The following is a 19535-nucleotide window of genomic DNA, read 5'->3' on the forward strand; positions in this document are numbered from 1 at the left end:
ATTTAAATTTATTAAAGGGAATGCTCACGAGCAGCTCCGCACTAAATTAGAATAAGTCATGACGGTAGACGGCAAAGGGCCGCAGAGAGAAGAGAGTGAGGAACGGACCGAATCATTTGCTCATAAAACTCAAGCAAATTGAATTTGTGTGTGTGTGTGTGTGCTGCTCGCGCGTGGTAATGCGCTGATGACCGTCACCCGATCCCAATCCCAATCCCAATCCCGAATCCGAATCCGCTCTCGATTCCGATTCCGATCCCGATCAGGCATGTAAGTATATCGACACGAACGCTCTCTCACTCTCTTATCAGATGCGAATGCACAACATACGCGCTCAGCTCATTTAAATCTCGGCCAGGCACACAGTCCACAGTCCAGTGTTCCCCACACCAACGCCAGTCTTTGCAGCTCCTAAAAAAAACTAAAGAAAAAAAACGTCAACGATCCAGTCTCTCCGTTTGCCTGCGATTTGAGCGCGCACAGCTCGCCTTTTGTTAACACCATAATTTACATTGATTTATGTGCTTAGTTGACTCGGCATTTTTAATCGGTCAGTCGAAACCATCCAATCCCATTCCATGCCATTCCATAGCATCTCATTCCCAATCCTATCCCCAAACCGATACCAATCTCCCTCCGCATCTCTCTCTTCTCTTTTCTTCGCTTCGCATGTCCCCACGGAGTGTGCGCACGGCGCGGCTTCATTTGGTTATAATTAAAATGTCGATGTTATCTACCAGATTTGGACATATTGGCCATTACGTTTGAAATTTAAGCGATTTCTATGCGCGTATTTTGATTCTGATTTCGATTTCGTTTGACTTTTTCCCTACCATCCGCATACCGCATCTCATACCCCCACCTCCTCCTCGCTCTCTTGTCACACAATGAATATTGATTATATTAATATTTAATAACGTTTTAAGAAGCCTTTTGAGTGTTAAATGCTTATTTATGCTCGTTGCCAGTTGTGTTTCGGTTTCTGGTTGTTGTCTTGCCTTTCCTCCCTCCCCGCCCGAGTGTGTTTAGTGTTGTTGGAATTGATTATTATGCGTGAAATCGAACGAATAAATTCTAGTGTTGTCAAACGAAAGAGCGCATTGGGCAGGCAACCCATTGGCAGCAAACCATTGGATTAGGTGTCCAATTTCTGTGTAGTTTCTTGTAGATTCCAGGCAAAAATAAAACGAAACTTTTTTGTTGTATTTCTTGCACTTTTTATTTGTTTACTCCCATTTTTGGGTGGACAATTTTTGTCATAACATGAACGAAAGGGCATATCTCTAGCCACACTTATCATTACATACAATACAGATATCAGTTCAAACGCAAAACCTAGTCGTACTCTCCATAAATAGTGTGCTCCGAATGGTTGGGGCGGGCATTGTATTGTTTGGAGTTGGAGTTTAGAGCCTAAATTAGGACTAAGCTATAGTTAGAGTTACAGCTTAAGGTTACATGTGTATTACGGTAGATATTGCATACTCTATAGCCTTAAATGGTGATGAGGTAAGTCGGACAGCGGCCAACGGCCGGCGTTGAATAATAATATAATAGTACTCGTATTCATAATAATTATAGTTACACATACTACGTACGAGTATGTACTTGAAGGCATTGGCATTCGCATTCGCATTCGTACCTAACTATTATGCAGATGGAAATGTGCATTAAATGGGACAAGCGTGCACATACTCGTAGCAGTAAGTATTAGTTACAATTTTCAGTTAATCTAAAGCGTGTCCACACACAAATGCCGCCTACTATTGTTGTTGCCGTTGCATTTGTTGCTGCTGCTGCAAGTAGGTGAGCAGCATTTTAACTTTGGTTTTTTTCGATTTGTTTCTCGTCTCGCGTCTCATGTTTCTGTCCGCGACACGCACGGATCCGCCTGCGACCTGCGCGCCGTCCCATTCCATCGTTCCACCAGTCCACCAGTCCACGTAGTTGCCTACGTTGCTGTCAATCACAAACGCGCGCACAACTCAGGTTTTCAATTAGACGACTCTGCCGCCGCCGCTGTCGGATCACGGGAGATTCTCTCTCTCCCACTAACGGTCATGCTTTAGGAACTGCAGCGTCGCCGACCCATCGGAGGATGACAGGCGGGCCACCTTTGCCGCCGGCGATTCGATTTCAGCATCGGAATCGTCGTGCACGTTGATCTCTTCATCCGAATCCGACGATGAGTTGTCCACGGTCATGGTTGAGCCGCCTGTGCCACTCCCACTGCCACAGCCAGGGCCACCGCTCTCCGGACCGGAGCCCATACCCGCGGATGAGGAATAGTGCATCCGCGAGCGCTGCTCTTCGGCCACCGTTAGCGATGCTGCCACCGCGTACTGCCGGGCCAGACCCAGAAAGGCTGCCGCCGACGGAGAGCTCACCAGACTCCGGAATGCGCTGCGCTCTCCACCCATCGACAGGTGACTGGCGGCCGATCCACAGCCTCCAACTCCCGTGGGTGAAAGCTGCTGCTGCTGCTGTTGTTGTTGCTGCTGATGGTAGTGGCTGAGCAGCTGCAGCGCCGCAGGATGCGTGGGCAGGTGCAGTGGATGATGATGATGATGTCCGCCCGGCGGCCCATGCAACGGGTGCAGTATCACGGATGGGGGCGGTGCCTGCGGCGAGTGCTCCGAGCAGATGGACAGCGACTGCTGTGGCGGCGCAGGGGCTACTCCTCCCACAGAAGCCGCCGAGGCAGAGGCGCTGCTGTGATTGCTGGGCGTGGGAGAGCTGGCAGGCGCATCGTTCGATTGCTGCGAGTGCAGCGGATTCGCGGGACTGGAACGCTGCCGCTTGAGCAGATTCATGCGCTGGTGGCGACGCCACTTGGCACGGCGATTCGAGAACCAAACCTAACAGTGGAGGAAACAGACAGACAAGAGTCAAGAAGGTGCAACCTTTGGGCAGCAAACCCTGCACTCACCTGAACTCGCGCCTCGCTCAGACTCGTGCGACTGGACAGCCTCTCGCGGGTGCTCACGCACGGGTAGTGGCTCTTGTCGAACTCCTTCTCCAGCTCCTCCAGCTGCTCCGGGCTGAAGGTTGTGCGATTGCGTCGGAACTTGGGCTCATCGTCGTCGTCCAAGTAGTCCGAGTCGATGTGGCGATTCTCGTCCGCCGACTCTAGCGTATCGTGGCTGCCAGAGCCCGGGGAAATGGCTCTGTTCGGAGGCGGTGCACTGGCCATGAGATGAGCAGAGCTCAGGGATCCACAGTTGGCGGCAGACACGGAGCTGCCAGCACTGGGCGGCAGATTGGCCAACGTGGGAGCCGCCACAGACCACAAAGCCGAAGGCGGCGGCGGACCAGGCACCGACTGTCCACCTCCAACATTGCCGGCCGGATGCCAGGTGAAGCTGCCGTACGGATGCGGATGCGGCGGATACAGCCCATAGGCTGCGGTGCGTGCAAACTCGGTGGCCACCCGCTCGGCGGCGCGGTTGCGCAGGATGCGATTGATGCTGCTCACCGACGGTGCGGTGGCATTTGTGCAGACACCTGCATGGCGGGAGGGCACAATTAGCTGGGAAGTCGAAATCGCGATCGAGATCTCCAAAGCAGCCGCCGCCGATCAATCAGTGATCAATCGGAGCAGCTCCACTTGGATTATCCTCGTTCGGTGGGGGGAGGGGACAATTATCTGTTTGCTCTTTGGCTGCAACTTACCTTCGGAGATCAGTCGCTCGCGTATCTCCCAGGCAAAGATCGTGGGGTTCTCGCGCTTGTATTGCTCGATTTTGGACACAACCGTTGGCGTGGCTACCTTGGGCTTTGAGCCACCAATTAGGCCCGGTGGTCGCAGGGAGCCTGCAAAAAGAAAAAGAGCGAACACCCAAAGCATGAGACAAATGGATTTATGGATTTGCAAGCGCGTACTCTGATGACTTATGTGTCCTGAGCCCGCTGGCTTATCCACTGGATTTTAATAGCTTTATCAACCATCGCCATCGACATTAACAATTGCAGAACAAGTGAGGGGAGACGCTACGTATCCTGCAGCACGCAGGCTAAGCCAGAACCAGAAATATGCCGCATTTTGATTAATGAGCCTGCGGTCTTTAGCCACCACCAGCCCGAGAGCCAGCCAAGGAGTTTATGCAATTTTAAGTGGCTAAATTACAGGCACAAGGAAAGGGCAAGGGGACTGCCTGATAGGGTCTGACAGTCGGTACAAGGATAATAACATGTTTATCATTGAAATTAGCAAAACAAATCGAAAACAAAGTGCCTATTAGTTATCCGATTGTAAGGGTCTCTTCGCTTCCCTTCTCTCCCTGTGCACACTTACCCAATAGCTTGGACACTGCGCCCTGCTGCGTCAGCATATGCTGGGCAATGTCATAGCCACGCAGGCCGCCAAAGCGGGAGAACTCCAGGAGGCGATGTTGCGACATCAATGTGTTGAGCGTGCTACCCGTTGGACCGCCACTGCCGCTGCTGCCGACTGTGCCCCCACCAGCGCCAAAGCCCGGCGGTATTTGCACAGATGGAGGCGACGTGTTTGTTGTCGTCGCTGCTGCTTGCGCCGCTGCCGCCGCTGCTGCCGCTGCTGCTGCTGCTGCCGCTACTGCAATTGAACGAATGGAATCGAGTGATAATTGGCCATTGTCATCATTATTCCGCCTGTGCTGCCTGGCTGCCTGGCTGCTAGCTGCCTGTCTGCCAACCACAATGGTTAATTATGATAAATTAGCCGTTAATTGTGTTGACTGATCTGAACTGAGACCGAACGAAGCTGAAGCTTCAGCTAAAGCCAATGATGGTGACTGACGGATGGCAGTTCTCGGACCCGAATCTAATGCCAAAATGGACTCCGATACACGACATCCCACGCAATCGCAATCAGCGATTGGCAGGGCGGATTTATCAATTTAATTGAAATTGTGCCTCGCGCGGCCAAAACAAAGGGGAAATTAAAACAATTTTTGGTACGTACACACAGCTGCTACAAAGTCTGTGAATTACGCTAATTCGAGAGAATACAATATAAATATTGACTAGCACACAGACTTAGTAGCTTTCGGCACTAGACACTCTCCAGGTCGGCCCATAATTGTCAATTAGCGTTTAAATGCGCGTTTCACTCGGCCTGTTTTGTTGTTCGAGTAAATATTTTGCAGCTACTCGTTGTGCTCGGCAATCAATTGTGCCGCAAATCAAATGAAACGAGTTGAGAAAGAAACAAAAACGCAGCACGCAGCAGAGAAAGAGCGGATCAATGATCAATTGGAACACTAATTACGCACCAAATTTGGAGAGGAGATACTGAACTCGATTAGCCGACGGCTAATTTACACAACTTACCACTGGAGGCATGCGGGGCCAGCGATGTCATTCGTTGGGGATGGGGCTCCATTTTCCAGTGCGCGGCCGAGTGGCCAGAATTTGCAACAGTAAGCGAGCCAAGGTCACGGTTCAAAGTCGGCTCTATCAACATGTCTAAGAATCGGTCTATTCGCTTAGGTTTTGTATTTGGTTTTAACTATTAATTTATTTATAGTAGTTCCGTTAGGTTATTCACAACACCAGTCACCACGTGGTCACAATCACAATCATAGAAGAGGACAACGCGGATATCGATTAGGGTATGATATGGAATGAATCGATTCCACGGATAATGGAACTGTATCAGTCACTTTATTACAGAGCAATTCTCACTCCTTCTCCTCCTCACTTCCTCTTCGTCGTCGTCGTCGTCTCACTGACACTACTCTGAGCACGGAAGCCCGCACAGAGCATTCTTTTTTCACTGCACTACCTACCGACTGTCCACGAAACAGTTAGAGAAATAAATCTTGCCTTGCCCTTAAAGCTTATGAATTGTGGATTCAAAACGGAACTTTTACTGAAATCGGTTAAAAGCGCCAACCGACAAGTTTAAAGCAAAATTTTTGTTGTTCGTTGTCGCGCGGCCGAGAGCAAACTGTCGGTTCGGTTGTCTCGCTTTGGTCGCTGGACTCGGTTCGTTTCGTTTTCTCTTCGGCTCGAATTTCACCTGGCAGTCAGTGTCTGTTTTCTGTTCTCCACCTGGAAGCCAGTTTGCCCTCTCACTGAGACTTTGAGTGCAATCTGCAGGCGCAGCGACGACCGGTTTTCGGCACTGGACTTTCATAATGGCGGCCGTTGAGGCCGTCGCTAGCGTGCGAGCGGGACAACTCTACTCTGCCAATGGGTGTGTAGTGCGCGCTCACAAATCAAACGATTACCGACTCGTCGCCGCCAGGGGGTGGGGTGAGCAGTGCGGTGTGGGTCGTTGTATTGTGGAAAGGAAAGGGAAGCAGCGCAGTACTTCAGCTTCAGCTTCAGTTCCCCTAATTAGCTGCATTCATGCATTGGGCGTTAGATACTTACGAGCATTGGAACCATTTTCTAAATCTCTTGAGCTGCTCGGAATGGAATCAAAGTGCTAGGTTTACATCAGCTTACATCGGGATCTTAAATCGATCGGTGTTTATACTAATTCATTTGGAAAGGAAAGGAATTTATTGGTAGCAAAAGTATGTAATCGATTCTGACGGTTAATGGAATTTGAGTTTATACAAGCATTTCAATTGTTATCTTTTTCATCATCTTTATCAAAATGTTCTGTTTCTTTAATAAATAAACCATAGATAAGTGTAAGGAGTGTAAATCAAATTTGAAGTGGATATAAGGAATTGGTTCCGTTTAAGAGAAGTTTCCGATCAAGGTAGTTGAAAGCCATGAGATCTCTTAATATATTTATTTACGTATCGTTTTATGAAGTTTTTTTAAATTCCCTTTACGTTCTTAACGGCTGGCAAGTAAAATAGGTTCTCAAATAGGTGAACGTATCTATAATTACTACAAAAAAAGTATTGATTCAGAAGTTGTACGTTTTTCCAAAAATATCTAAAGTCATTGTTTAATCTGTATCTCTTTAAGAGATTCTCTAGGCCTTAAAAAGTTTAATTCGACAGTGACATGTTAAGATAAGGGCCCCTCTAGCAAATTCCACCTTGAAGAAGACTTAAAGAAAAGTTGATCAATATATACATAATATTTACCCAGCATGTACAGAGGAAAGTTACATTTTGTTTCACTTAGAATTCCACTATAAATAAGTCTGTACAAAACCTTTCCAGCTTTAAAAACGTTTCGCTATACATACATATACACAGATATCAATGCTGTTGCTTTGTCCATATGTATGCATATGATGTATTTATGTACAGACATCCCGGGCACACAAGTTTTACTCAGCTAGGTCGTTGTCTTGGGTGCGTGATGGATGATTGATGCGCTGCCTGGGCAAAAGCAATCCCGATGTGAATCGAAACTGCAACTAAACTACACATGGCGTGATCAGATCAACGAGCCACACAGAACACACAGAGTTAAGGCGAGGCGAGGCGAGTCGAGGAGGCTCTGCACAGAAGCCAAATCGCATCAAAGCTTACGAATTGAGTGGCTCCCGGCAGCGGGGAGTGGAGACGGGACGGGACTGAATGTCGAGTTAAAAAGCAATTACCTGCCCGATTCCTGGACCAGCAGAAAGCATCAGCCGGAGATGGAAATAAATCTGCAAGTGAAACGGGATGCATGTGCAGCGTCCACATGCGGATGGAGAGAATGGAGAATGCATCGTCGATAATGAGATGTCTCACTAAGCTGATCAGAATTGTTGAATGTGCTGCCAGCTCGAATGCAAAGTGCACATTTATGGCACACACATCGTGTCGTACATACAAATCAAATTTGTGAAAGGCAAATCATGAATGAACGAACCAACGACAATGACAACGTTGTGGGGCTGCTGACGATGACGTTCGAGGGCCTTTTGTGCCAGAGATCCAGAGCAAACGCAAACAATCGAACAGGAATAATTTACTAAGTAAATAAGAGGCTGGCGAGCAGAGAGCAGCGTGCGCCCTCGCCATCGAGTGGCACTTCAACAATCAAGCATTCACACAAGCAGATGGCTCGCAGCCAGCCGTTGGCGACCACCTAAACGAAATATTTCATTTGGTTTCGCTTCGGTTTCGGCCCCGTCATCACCACCGGCGCGCAATCTTGCCGCCGGTCGTCTCCTATTTGCTTATGCACACATTATCAACGTACGCCCGCCTTATTGAGTGTTTGTTTACCTAATTCGATTACCGATCGCGTCCGTTCGCTCCATAGTCCACAAGACACTTGACCAGTTGGGTGGCACGGCGCTCATGTGGACTGGCGTCTCTAGGAGTATTTCTTAGGGCGAGTGCAATCTGATCAGAGATGCAGCAGTTGCAGGTGAGGCACTAATTTGAGGACTTCCCTCAAGGGGGGAATTTATTTCTGTTGCATTTTAATTTAATTCTCTTATTTGGAGCGCCAACATTTCATTGATGTGGCAACTCCATCAGTCTTATTTCCAATATAACCGCCAGTAGCTAGAGATGGTATATCTAGCCGGTAGCATTTTTTAGAGGTGCACAATGACCGATAGAACTATAAAAATATGTCCAGTGGTACCCTAACAATCACTTACCGCATCACACCTACAATTTGTGGTTTAATTTCGACTAAATATCATTCTAGGATAGAGGCATTATTAATATATCAAAGCAGCTTGGAAATCAGAATATTCACATTAATGTTTCTCGCCCTTTTAGCTCGCCCCATATATATACCAAATATAAAATAAATAAAATATTATATATATTATACATATGTATAATAATATATAATATATAATAATATCGTGATATTATCGTCCACTATCGAGACTTAAACCATCGATAGTGAGCTAGGTCGATAGTGTCCAACCAGCGATAGTACCGATAGTGCCATCGATAGTTCTCCACCTCTATCGATAACTGCGTGCTGACAAATTTGGGACTCAATATAATTTAATTTAATTGAATAAACTAAAAAGGTAATCCTTTTTGTTGTACAATGCGCACACTACTCCTAAGCAAAGCGGATGAGCTCTACTTGGAGAAATGCGCACAGGAGCACCGGTTCTCGTACGGCATCATCATCGGCCATGTAAGTGCGTAGCAACACCGCCACGTAGAATTGTTTATTGTGTTGTCCCGCGGCCCCGCGCGCTTAACGAATGTTTTGCCCTGACAGCAAGCCGATTTGTCCAAAACGTTTGTGGTGCACTTGGCCAGGAATAACGAAGAGGATGCCGATCTGGAGGACTTGACGGAGGTGGGACTGAGCATAAGCGACATTAGCTCACAGGCGTTGGCCTCCCAATGGCTGAGCGCAAGCAAAATGTGTCCCGGCTCATTTGACGTCATCGGTATGTATGCCACTATGTGGGGGGGGAGTACGATTACCAGATGTAAAGTGTGTCTTTTGCTTTGCAGGAATCTTTGTTGCCTCAGCCACTGACCAGAATACCGAAATGAAGACGGCCAAAAAACTTTTCTCCGATGTTTACGAGTGAGTTTCGATGGAAAACCATAAGATAAACGTCTAAATTGTGTCTCTTTCGTTGCAGCATTCTATTGAAAAGCAACAAGTCTTTTGGCATCTACACCACCGATGTGGCACAGAGCGATTATGCATTCCTCTCCTACTCCTTGGCCAACAAGCAAGTTGTGTGCAAGAGTTACACCTACGGCAAGTAAGTAGCAAGCGGCAGCAGGCGACCCTCTGACTCTTTCATTGCGTATTCTTTCTTTTACCAAACAAATTGCTAACATACACCTAACACCTACGTACCTAACATACGTATTAAACTAGACATTGCAAGAAAACGTACTTTACGGCAAACATAAAATGCATCATATGGTAAATAAATTACTCGACTTAGCGTATATTCAAACCAATCTCCTAGCCCCTTAGCCCCTCAGCCCCTTAGCAGTTTTGTAATGCATCATTTTTGGCATCTCTAGTCGTTTCAATCCTTCCATTTCTCATTTCTCGGAATGCATTTTATGTACTTTATTTTGTTTTTGGTTTAGTTTTGCTCCTTCTTCACTTACTTATAAAAACCTTCTTCATATTACTCCCCTCCAGCGGTGGCACCTTCTCCGACATGGAGTTCAAGTTTGTGGACAAACCCTTCGAGTGGATACAGCTGGAGTGCGTGTACGACTTGGAGGACATCCTACCCATTGTGAACACAGCGCGTCGCGTCAACATTGAGGAACAGTTTCAGAACATTATTGTGGCTTTTCGCAAAAACATTCTCGTCAGCGAGGTGTTCCTGCAGAACGAAATCGTCGAGGACACCATCGACCTGCAGACGTACATCAAGAAGCGGAAAAGCAAAGAGGAGAAACTCAAGGCCGCATCGAGCAATGCAACAACACCCTCGGACAGCTGTGCCTCGGATGCGCTGCATATGCTGAACTCTCAGGGCTATCTGGGCGGGTCGGCGATCATTCGTGCCAGCATTGTGCTGCCGGTAAAGTGTCAGCTGGCCAAGCCATCGGACATTAAGGTGCGAGAGTTCAATGGCACGCTGCGCACCAGCGGCATCGTCTCCACGCGCATCTTCTGCAGTCAACGCAACAGCATTGCGGACGTGAAGCGCTTTCTGCGCGACGATGTGCTGCGCTCACTGACCACGCGCATCCAAGTCTACTGTGATGGCCTCACGGATCCGTATGTCACCAATGAGGCGATCTTCATAAGCGAGCCACCGCGTAGAGTATTCTTTAGTCTGCCCACAGAGGGCACCAAAACATCCAAAGCCGTCACAGTGCAGTTCTCCGAGTACCTGTTCCGTGGTGAGGCACCCACCGTGGTTGTGGCACAAGCCAAGCAAATCCTCGACGTGGAATTGGATCCCGAGACAATTCTGATGGATGCCGAGGGTCTGCCGGACGACACAAACTTCACCAACGCGCAAACGGACGCAGACGAAGCGGACGAGACGCGCAGCATGACCAGCACGATGCCAAAGCCGGAGCTGTCGCGCAGCCTCTACATGCTGGGCATTGCTGTGGCCCTGCTGGTGCTGCTGTCATCGGTGGCGCTGCATTACATGTTGACTGATAAATAGGCAGCTGGCATGCCAAACCAACCTCCACACCCTCCCCCTATATATGTGTAGATCTTTGTACGGAATGTTTTTTATATGCGGATATACAGACTAATATTATTTGCAAGGCACACGGCACACACCTCACCTCTCCTTCTCTCTGTCTTGTGATCGTTTGTTTTTTATAATCAATTTGTGTGTTGTACTCGTAGTGGATAGAAAAGCAGAGAAATGTTTGTGTGTGTGTTTATCGAGAGGTCACGTTAAATAGTTTTATTGTGTGAGAAAAACAGAAACAAAAAGTGTGTGCGGCATTTAACACCAATAAATTATAAACTAATGCGTAATGTACATAAAACATTTCATTCGATCTTTGGTATAATCCGAACTGCTTTAAATCTCATGTAAGGAAATGGTAAAACGAGAATTTAATTACATTCAGTTTGGACTTCTGTTTTGATCTGTTTTAGGCGTAACCTTGATTGGGGTTTCTATGGCCATAAATCTGCGTAATTTGATTGTTTATTAGCTCGAAACTAAACAGGTTTCTGCCCATTCCCTACGCCACTTAATTGTTAATTAAAATACTTATTAGACAAGGTAAAAACTCATTTGCTTGCATTATTTACACATTGATTTATACGCTTAAATGTACAAGAAACATTCATTGATGGTGTGATTTAAGTACACAAGTGAATCTCAGATTTTTGCGTGTTCTTAGTTTAGTTTATAACTAAAGTTAGCTTACGGGCGGTCTATATATAACTTTTTAACATATAACATAAAGTTGGAAGCGAGCGAAAAATATTTATTTACATAAGAATAGGAGAGCAGACACTATGAGATTGGGAGTCGCAACATTATTCGCATCTGTTATTTATTTAAATTTAAATAGGGAGACTCAAAGTGAATTTACTTACAAGGTGACGTCTTCACCATAGGACAATCTCTATCTCTATCCCTTTCTAGCGCTAGTCTTTCTGCGCGTGGTGAATATGCTGTTGGTCCTCCTCACAGCTGTTGTGCGCTGTGGTTGCCACCTTGTTAGTAAATTCAGCTTGACGAACTTCTAGGGCACTTAATGTATACATTTTATCTTTTCACAGCCTCTGCAACAGAACGGACTCGAGTCCCAGCATCAATCAAACGATCAATCAATCAGCTACTGCATCTTGCAATTGCCATTACAATTAACCACGGACCACACCCAGTCCACATAGTTGGGCACTCTCGCATAAATGCCAAACTTATTGCGCTTGGCACAGCCATCGCCAAAGGAGGTGATGCCAAAGATGGTCCACGGCTGGTTGGGCTTGGTGGTGTCACGGCACAGCAGCGGGCCGCCCGAGTCCCCAGCACAAGTGTCAATGAGTCCACGGCGATGGCCAGCGCAAAACATGTTCTGCGAGCAATAAAACTCTATGATAAATGACTCAATTTTGTGCCCAAATTGTTTACCTTTGTGATGGTGTAGTCGTGATAAACATTGCGACAGTTATCCATGGGTATAATGGGCACATTTGCCTTGTGCAGCACACTGGTGCCCGCTGCATCGTGATTGCGACGCTTGCCCCAGCCGATGACCGTGCAGTCGACATTCTTGGGCAGCGGCTGAAAGGGTCGCGGCAGGCAGGAGTAGCCAATCCAGGTGGTGGCATTGGCAGGCTTGGGCAACCTATGAAAAGAGAGATAAAGAAAGAGTTTCCCTGAGGCTTCTGTACCCACCTAAGCAACGCCACATCGCTGTCCACCGTGCGCCTGTCAAAGTTTGGATGTTTGAAGCTCTTGAGCACGCGCAGCTGCACCTCGGAACCATCCTCATAGTCCAGATTGTGCTCACCTGTTGGTTCATATGACAGAGTTATCTATAGGAGTAATATTTATTCTAGAAGTACCCACCTAGGCGCACATAGAGCACCTTCCTTACGCAGTGTGCCGCGGTGAGCACCCAGCTGGGCGCCACGAGCGTGCCACCGCAAAAAGCCTCCTTGAAGCGATTGAGAATGGCCACCTGCCACGGCCACTCGCCCTTGCGCGCCGCCTTGCCACCAATAATCTTCAGCATGTTGTTCATATTGCGCCGGCCACTGCCGCTGCGCGCAATGCCACAGTGAAGCTTGATGGGCGTGTACTCTGGCCCGCGGTAGCCTTTGCTGGTCATGATAACCTCGTTGTTCGTCAGGCGATTCATGGCAGAGTCCGACTGGCGGCGCTGCATGGCGGGAGCGGAGGCGACGCTGCCAGGACGCGTCTCATAGGCGGGCGTATTCTGGAATTGTGTCTGCAGCCACTGCTGGCAGAAGCTGCCCTCCGTGTAGCAGTAGGCAATCTCACGGAGCACCTCCCGTCCACACTGCTCATTGATGCGACACTTTCTGGAGGAAAAGATTAACCAGTGTTGAGCAATGACTTCCTCTAGTGCTGTCTCCCACTTACTTGTACCGCCGCGTGGTGCATTTCGGTGTGCATCTGCTCCAGCGACTCCACTTCGAGTAGATGCGTCGACGGCGTGGTATGAGCCCCTCGGGCGTGTAGCGTTCCTTTGGCGACTGCGGCCAGCTGTCGTTGCGAAAGTCCAAATACTCCTCGGATTCCGCCTCGAGGTTCTCCTGCTCGATGTCAAAATCCTCATACTGGAAGATGTCACCCTCCAGGCTGCCGCCGCTGCTGCTATCCACCATCATGCTTCTTGGTCGCAGCGACTTGGCCCCCAAATAGTCATCGAAGTCATCCTCTTCGTAGGAGTAGCTCGGCTTGCGCTTCCTTTGGGGCCGCTTTCTGGGTCGCTGGCGTCGCCTGTGGCGGTTGTGCTTGAGCACAAAAAAGTCTTCAGGCTCTCCGGAATCATCATCGGCTTCCGGTTCCTCCTGTTCCTCTTCCTCCTCGCTGTACACGACTTTGGGACGATGCGTTGGCCGCCTGTGCACCACCTCCACCGAATCGTGTGATGGACTTGGCCAATAGCTGGTAGGTGGCGCTGCAGGACTAGGCGCTGGACTGGGCCAATAGCTGATAGGTGGCGCTGCTGGAGTAGGCGCAGGACCTGGCCAGTAGCTGATAGGTGGCGCTGCTGGAGTAGGAGCAGGACTGGGCCAATAGCTAATGGGTGGTGCAGTGGGACCACTTGATGCCGCAGCTGCTGCATTGATGATGATCGATGGCTGGCTGTGTTGCTGCTGCTGGTGCTGTTGGACGTGCACCGCTGGCTCCCTGGTCACTGGCTGATGCCATTCCTGCACTGGTTGATGCCATTCCTGCACTGGCTGCTGCCATTCCTTCAGCTTCATGGGCGGTGCAGGATGGCAGCTGCAATTGCAAACTTCACTATAAAACTCCACCAAGATTCGGGACTCCACTCTCCCACTCACCGTCGACACTTGCTCTGCTCCATGTGCTTGGTGTGGCCACAACGTCGCTTCGCCTTGCAGTATCGTTCCCTACGCTTCACGCACTCGGAGTCGCAGGGCGTCCACTGCGTCCAGTGGCTGAAGGGCTGATGGTGATGGCTGATCGAACGTCGCCGGCCACTCCAGCGCTGATGGTGCGGCATGCGCATCCGGTGCACGCGCTTGCCATCGATCCAGTGGGAGCCATGGGTCGATCGATGATGCTCGTGGCCCACTGCCTCTCGTATCTCGGCATTTATGGACTTTTTCGCCTCTTGGACGTGACCACACTGCAGGGGAAAAACCAAACATAATTTCAGCAAAGGGAAGAAGTGTTTTGGTTTCCTGTTTTTATGGGACGTGTAATGTGAGGTGGTCGGCAGCCTACACTTTCGGACTCCGATTTCAGCATTTGCCTCACACATCTGCCATAAATCAGACAATGGCATAGGCGGAGATGTCGCCGCTTTTTATTTTGAAGTGTCATTGCTCTCCCGACAGAGTTTGCGAGATCTTCGAAGTACTTCGCTGGCAGGCTCCAGTTCCGACAGTCGACAGTCGGCTGTCGGGTGCTATAAATATCTTGCACAGAGCTGACGATCCCTTCATCAAAAGTCTACAAATAGGCTTCCATGGCAGACGTATCCCTATAGAAGTCCCTACATAACACTTGCCTGTGGAGTGACTTTCTTTTTGCTTTTGGCAGCTCTAACTGTGCATTTGTGGCTACGGGTTTAGCTGTGCCCCAAAAGTATGCCAGCAAAGTGAAGGGTTTAATAATTGTTGCAAGTAAATATTGCTTGAAATTTAATGTTTATTGTGTTGGAAAAGTGTCCGCGCTGCTCTTTCCTTATTCCCTGAGAATTCATGTAAAATAAAAGCATTTTTCCTCTGCTAAACTTTCATTATAAATAATCCATTAAATACCTAAACAAATTCCTCTGGCTGCCCATTCAATTGGAAATAATTAATGTGAGTTCTTTGCCAATTCATCTACAACATCTCTTTATTTTCCATTATAATCTCTCTTTATAAATACTCTATTAAATGCCTAAACATTCCCATTCCTAAACCAGTAAAACCCCCCATGGCTGCCCATTCAATTGTGTGTCAAATGCCAATTTGTTCGCTGAACACTGGAGCTGTGAAATTCTCATGAAATCATGCGGAAATACGAACCGAAATCGCATGCAGTGCCCCACTCAAGCTCAAGGAGACTGAACAACGTTCCGCAGTCGATTTCCAACCTACATACGAGTGCGTACGAGTATGTAGCTCAACTCTGTGTATCGTTTCCCAATCAACAATGACAACAACAAATAAATAGAAGAACAAAACCAAAAAAAAAGCGAGAGTGCGACTAATTTGGACGCGGTAATTGACCTTGCAATTGTTAGTGGAAACACACACCGTTCCCCATGGAATGAAATTGTTTCAAGTTGACGTAATAAACATCTACATATGTATATCTACGTATAGCTAGGTCAAGTGGGTGGGCAATCATTAATAGAGAGAGAGACTCACCTGAGTTTCAACCAGCAGCTGTACAACTGTCAGGAATTCCAAAATATAGCACATTACTTTCATGCTCGCACAATTTATTGTTAGTGTTTGTTGTTCGTTGAATAATATTCCCAGCTAGGAACGTGTTGGGTGCACTTTATGGCTAATGGAAAAAGTAAATAAAATATTACAATAATTAATACAAAATTACATTTCATGTAACATTCAGATGCCAACTCCACTTGCAGAAGTTTCTTTCTTTCCCATTGTGACGCAACTTCTGCTGAGGGAAAACTGCTACAGGTTTCGGCCATAGCCGCCCACGTAATACTTGTACTACTTTTATGTACTTGAACCCTGGTGCTTGTAGGCAGATTCAGCCTCCTCTGACATGCTTTTAAGTGCCAATTCATTTGCCTAATTTACCCGAACTAAGCGACTCATTTGCGTCAAAGTAAAGCAATCCAAGAAGAGTCTGCGCCCTGCCAGCTCCTTGTGGCACTGCAGCGAACGAATTAAAACGATGCCAATGCCGACGAGTGCCACTACAAAGGCAAAAATCATTTTTTGAACTTGTGTACCAAGACCTTAAGCGATCAAAAGCGTGGGCCAGAAAGTGAAAATTAATTAGCTACATACTCGTACAATGTACTAATTACAAGCAAAGGGAAATGAAAATTGAAAACATAAAGATAAACCATGTACATAGCATTTTTGTTTGTGTGTTTCAAAGGCAAAAAGCATTGGGATGATGCTGTGGGATTTGTGCTGGGATTGGGGGTCTGGTCTGGTCTGGCTACGTGTCTGATGTTTGTACTTGGTACTCGTTATCCCCTTCCCCCCTTTTTGTATCCCAACTGCAGCAGCGTGGAATTTTAAGTAGTACCAGAAGCCACAAATGAGCACAAGCCTGTACATCGATCTTACGTCAACACTTTACTGGCACAGAGTACAAGTACGAGTACGAGTACCCGCATTTTGACCATATTCAGATGGCGACCCAAGGCACTGATCTCCGGCACTGTTCATATAAGGTCAGATGCGCCAAAACCAGCTACCTACCCAGTCCCCCATGCAGGGCTGCAATGCAGATGCACATCTCTACCTCTCTCTCTCTCTCTCACTCTCTTGGCGAATTCTGGTTCTTTCCGCAATGACCAAAAACATGCGCCGCCCGACTCCAGATTTGTTGTGTGGATTGTTGTGCCCCATAAGTTCTGTTGCTGTTTTGTAAAACTAAACCGATATTCCCCCATTATTAATCCATGCATCATCGGGGGTTTAGAATTTCCACATATAATGTCTGTCTGTGGGTGTTGTGTCAGCGCTTCCATCTAATAAGCAAATCCAATGAGGATGATATTGAGTAACGGTGTTGCCGCCCTGCCGCCTGCTGTGAGATTTGAAGAATGTTTTTCGCCGGTGTTGGAAATGAAATTCCACAACAAACAAAGCGCTAGAAAACTATTCATACACCTGATGGATATACATATGGGCATGCATTAGGGTGGACATTATCCAGCAATTATTAACGAAGGGAATATATAAAAATTTTATAAAATAATAATATTTTAAAAAGTGCTAAAAAGTGTAATTCAAAGACTTAATCCAAGACCTACATTATAATCTAATATCTACTTCCAATTTCCAACTGTTGCAAAAGTCCACCCTAATTGTCATATAGCAGACGGAAATAGTACATTTGTGTGTGCGTGGAGCGACGCGGATTCTTAAATTAGAACACGAGATGCGTCCGCATATTAAACAGAGCGGCAGCAAACAGCAAAGAGGAGAAAAGAGAAACGAAGCGAAGAGCAGCGAAGTAGTCTTCGGCAGTCAGCCTCTTGCCCGATCTGCGATCTCTCCGGGTAAACAAACTAACACTGGCGACCCGCAGACGCCTCCGCCTCTACCCACCGCCTGCACACCCTCTCCCTCGCGCATCTTCGCTGTGCCTTACCTTGACAAAAGTGCGATTAAAAATCAACTATGACGGGGTCGACGCTTCGACTCGGCGTCATAAATACTCGCACCATAAAATTATCGCATATTAACCAGATGTTGGAAAATAATGCCCTGCCTGTGGCTCAGCTCGGAAGCCAAATGTCCGTTTATCAAATTATCCCACCTATTTCCCTGTTTTTTGCATACTTTTGATTATATTCAATGGGCGGCGAGTGTGCTCATAAATAAATATGTTTACTTGAGGCCCCCCCGCCAAACCCAAACACGATCTTGCAGCACATCTTCTGGCCCTGCCGCCACCCACCTTCGCGGCATGTGGTCGGTCAATAGGTTGTGTCTGGCTGTTGGCGTTTACGCTCTGCCCGCCGCTTCGCTATTTTTTATGAATGAAAATGTACAAATTTGGATTTGGCCCGAGAGATCAACAACTTCCACAGATGCGTTGGCCTAAGTGTTGGCTAGTGGGTTGTTGTGTGCCTATTTTGCACCCGATCCGTTCCGATCCGATCTCTAGCCGGCCGCCAGCCAGCCAGCCAGGCAGCCACAGTGTCTGGTTGGACCGAGCAGCTGTCGCGCGGCGCAGCGTTGCAGGTTGCAGGTCCGCGGGCGCCCCCGTTTAACGAAAATGCAATTTTAATGACGCACCGATTAACGAAAGATCGAGCTTCGTTAGCTTTTGTCTATTTGTTGTGGGCAGCAGGCAGCCAGACCTGTGGGCAGCGTGGTGGTGGCCGAAATCGCGTCACAGATTCGGGTTCTCTTAATTTATTAGTCGTCGGTGGCTCTGGGGGTTGCGGTATCGGAAAACGTTTTCGATTTCTTTTGTATTATGGCTACGCATTACACTATGTAAATGTGGCGGCGACTAAGTTTAGCGGAAGTTGTTGAAAATAAATCATGCTTCGACTGGCACGGCACGCACACAAGCGTCGGCGAGATGCCATCACAAAGATCACCCCAAAACACCGCCAGAACAGTGCAGCAACAGATGAATTAAACGCATTTTAAACACACACACAGATGGGGGACTATATGTATAGATATATCCATGTATATGTGCATCAGAGTTCGCATGAATGCAGATCCACATATAGCGAATATTTCGAACACAAATTGTTGTCATGAATGAAACTTTTTATGCGGCAAAACTGCACTTCGATTTGGAACTTTTGGTGCATCTTGGGAGGGTGCACTTTGAAGGTAAATCGAAGTCAAACTGAACCCAAAGTTTACCTGACAAATAACTCTAGTTGTTTTTTATTTCAATATTCTTGGTGACACTTTTTGAGCAGCATTTTATTTTTACATTGGAAAATCAAGCGGCACAAACGCATAAGCAGTAGTGCGTTTTGGTGCCTCTCATAACTCCACGGCACACAGTAGCTGGCACACACAGTAGCTAAGAGCACACACAACACACCGATCCGATCCAACCGACGGCTTCTCGAGAACTGAGCGGACGCCAAACCAATGCTCGCTCGGAGCTGAACAGAAAAAAAATAAAATAAAAACGTCCCATATGCGACGACTTTTTCCACACACATTTGGGCCGTGCACAGTGCGTTCGAATGGTGAGAAAATTGTACGTAAAATGAATTTATTTTGTGGATAGCTTCCAAAGCGAAAAACCCCGAGCAGGGCACGCACATATGGGATGTCTGGCGATGGTCTGCCTTTTGCCGCTGCTGGTTACACGCCGTCGACGCTGAAATATGAACCAACTTTCCCAGATG

General features: G+C 47.5%; 3 protein-coding genes across 3 annotated transcripts; 1 reads left to right on the forward strand and 2 right to left on the reverse strand.

Annotated features, from left to right (window-relative positions):
- Positions 1-1240: 1240 nt before the first annotated feature.
- On the reverse strand, positions 1241-5941 carry LOC117894450 (paired box protein Pax-6). The gene is made up of 5 exons (XM_034801548.1): positions 5311-5941; positions 4295-4573; positions 3673-3813; positions 2930-3504; positions 1241-2858 (listed from the first exon to the last, which is right to left on the reverse strand). The coding sequence occupies exons 1-5, from the start codon at positions 5441-5443 to the stop codon at positions 2052-2054; spliced, it is 1935 nt and encodes a 644-aa protein (XP_034657439.1). The 5' UTR covers positions 5444-5941; the 3' UTR covers positions 1241-2051.
- Positions 5942-8809: 2868 nt separating this feature from the next.
- Positions 8810-11295, forward strand: LOC117894454 (protein odr-4 homolog). The gene is made up of 5 exons (XM_034801553.1): positions 8810-8994; positions 9082-9256; positions 9324-9399; positions 9458-9583; positions 9979-11295. The coding sequence occupies exons 1-5, from the start codon at positions 8902-8904 to the stop codon at positions 10967-10969; spliced, it is 1461 nt and encodes a 486-aa protein (XP_034657444.1). The 5' UTR covers positions 8810-8901; the 3' UTR covers positions 10970-11295.
- Positions 11201-19451, reverse strand: LOC117894446. Its single transcript, XM_034801531.1, has 8 exons — positions 19036-19451; positions 15859-16000; positions 14317-14624; positions 13385-14254; positions 12848-13323; positions 12674-12788; positions 12407-12623; positions 11201-12350 (listed from the first exon to the last, which is right to left on the reverse strand). The coding sequence occupies exons 2-8, from the start codon at positions 15919-15921 to the stop codon at positions 12111-12113; spliced, it is 2289 nt and encodes a 762-aa protein (XP_034657422.1). The 5' UTR covers positions 15922-16000; positions 19036-19451; the 3' UTR covers positions 11201-12110.
- Between the last annotated feature and the right edge of the window lie 84 nt (positions 19452-19535).

This window comes from Drosophila subobscura, chromosome J, assembly GCF_008121235.1.
Source record: "Drosophila subobscura isolate 14011-0131.10 chromosome J, UCBerk_Dsub_1.0, whole genome shotgun sequence".
Classification (NCBI taxonomy): Eukaryota; Metazoa; Arthropoda; class Insecta; order Diptera; family Drosophilidae; genus Drosophila; species Drosophila subobscura.

What these genes read in the sequence shown, in the direction of transcription:
- LOC117894446 (XM_034801531.1), bottom strand. Translation starts at nt 15,921, where the DNA reads ATGAAAGTAATGTGCTATATTTTGGAATTCCTGACAGTTGTACAGCTG. An exon ending in TGCACCACGCGGCGGTACAA is followed by an intron (nt 13,324 to 13,384) that starts GTAAGTGGGAGA and finishes CTTTTCCTCCAG; the next exon opens with AAAGTGTCGCATCAATGAGC. An exon ending in AGCGATGTGGCGTTGCTTAG is followed by an intron (nt 12,624 to 12,673) that starts GTGGGTACAGAA and finishes CTCTTTTCATAG; the next exon opens with GTTGCCCAAGCCTGCCAATG.
- LOC117894454 (XM_034801553.1), top strand. Translation starts at nt 8,902, where the DNA reads ATGCGCACACTACTCCTAAGCAAAGCGGATGAGCTCTACTTGGAGAAA. An exon ending in CGGCTCATTTGACGTCATCG is followed by an intron (nt 9,257 to 9,323) that starts GTATGTATGCCA and finishes TTTGCTTTGCAG; the next exon opens with GAATCTTTGTTGCCTCAGCC. An exon ending in CTTTTCTCCGATGTTTACGA is followed by an intron (nt 9,400 to 9,457) that starts GTGAGTTTCGAT and finishes CTTTCGTTGCAG; the next exon opens with CATTCTATTGAAAAGCAACA.
- LOC117894450 (XM_034801548.1), bottom strand. Translation starts at nt 5,443, where the DNA reads ATGTTGATAGAGCCGACTTTGAACCGTGACCTTGGCTCGCTTACTGTT. An exon ending in CGCAGTGTCCAAGCTATTGG is followed by an intron (nt 3,814 to 4,294) that starts GTAAGTGTGCAC and finishes TTCTTTTTGCAG; the next exon opens with GCTCCCTGCGACCACCGGGC. An exon ending in CGAGCGACTGATCTCCGAAG is followed by an intron (nt 3,505 to 3,672) that starts GTAAGTTGCAGC and finishes CCCGCCATGCAG; the next exon opens with GTGTCTGCACAAATGCCACC.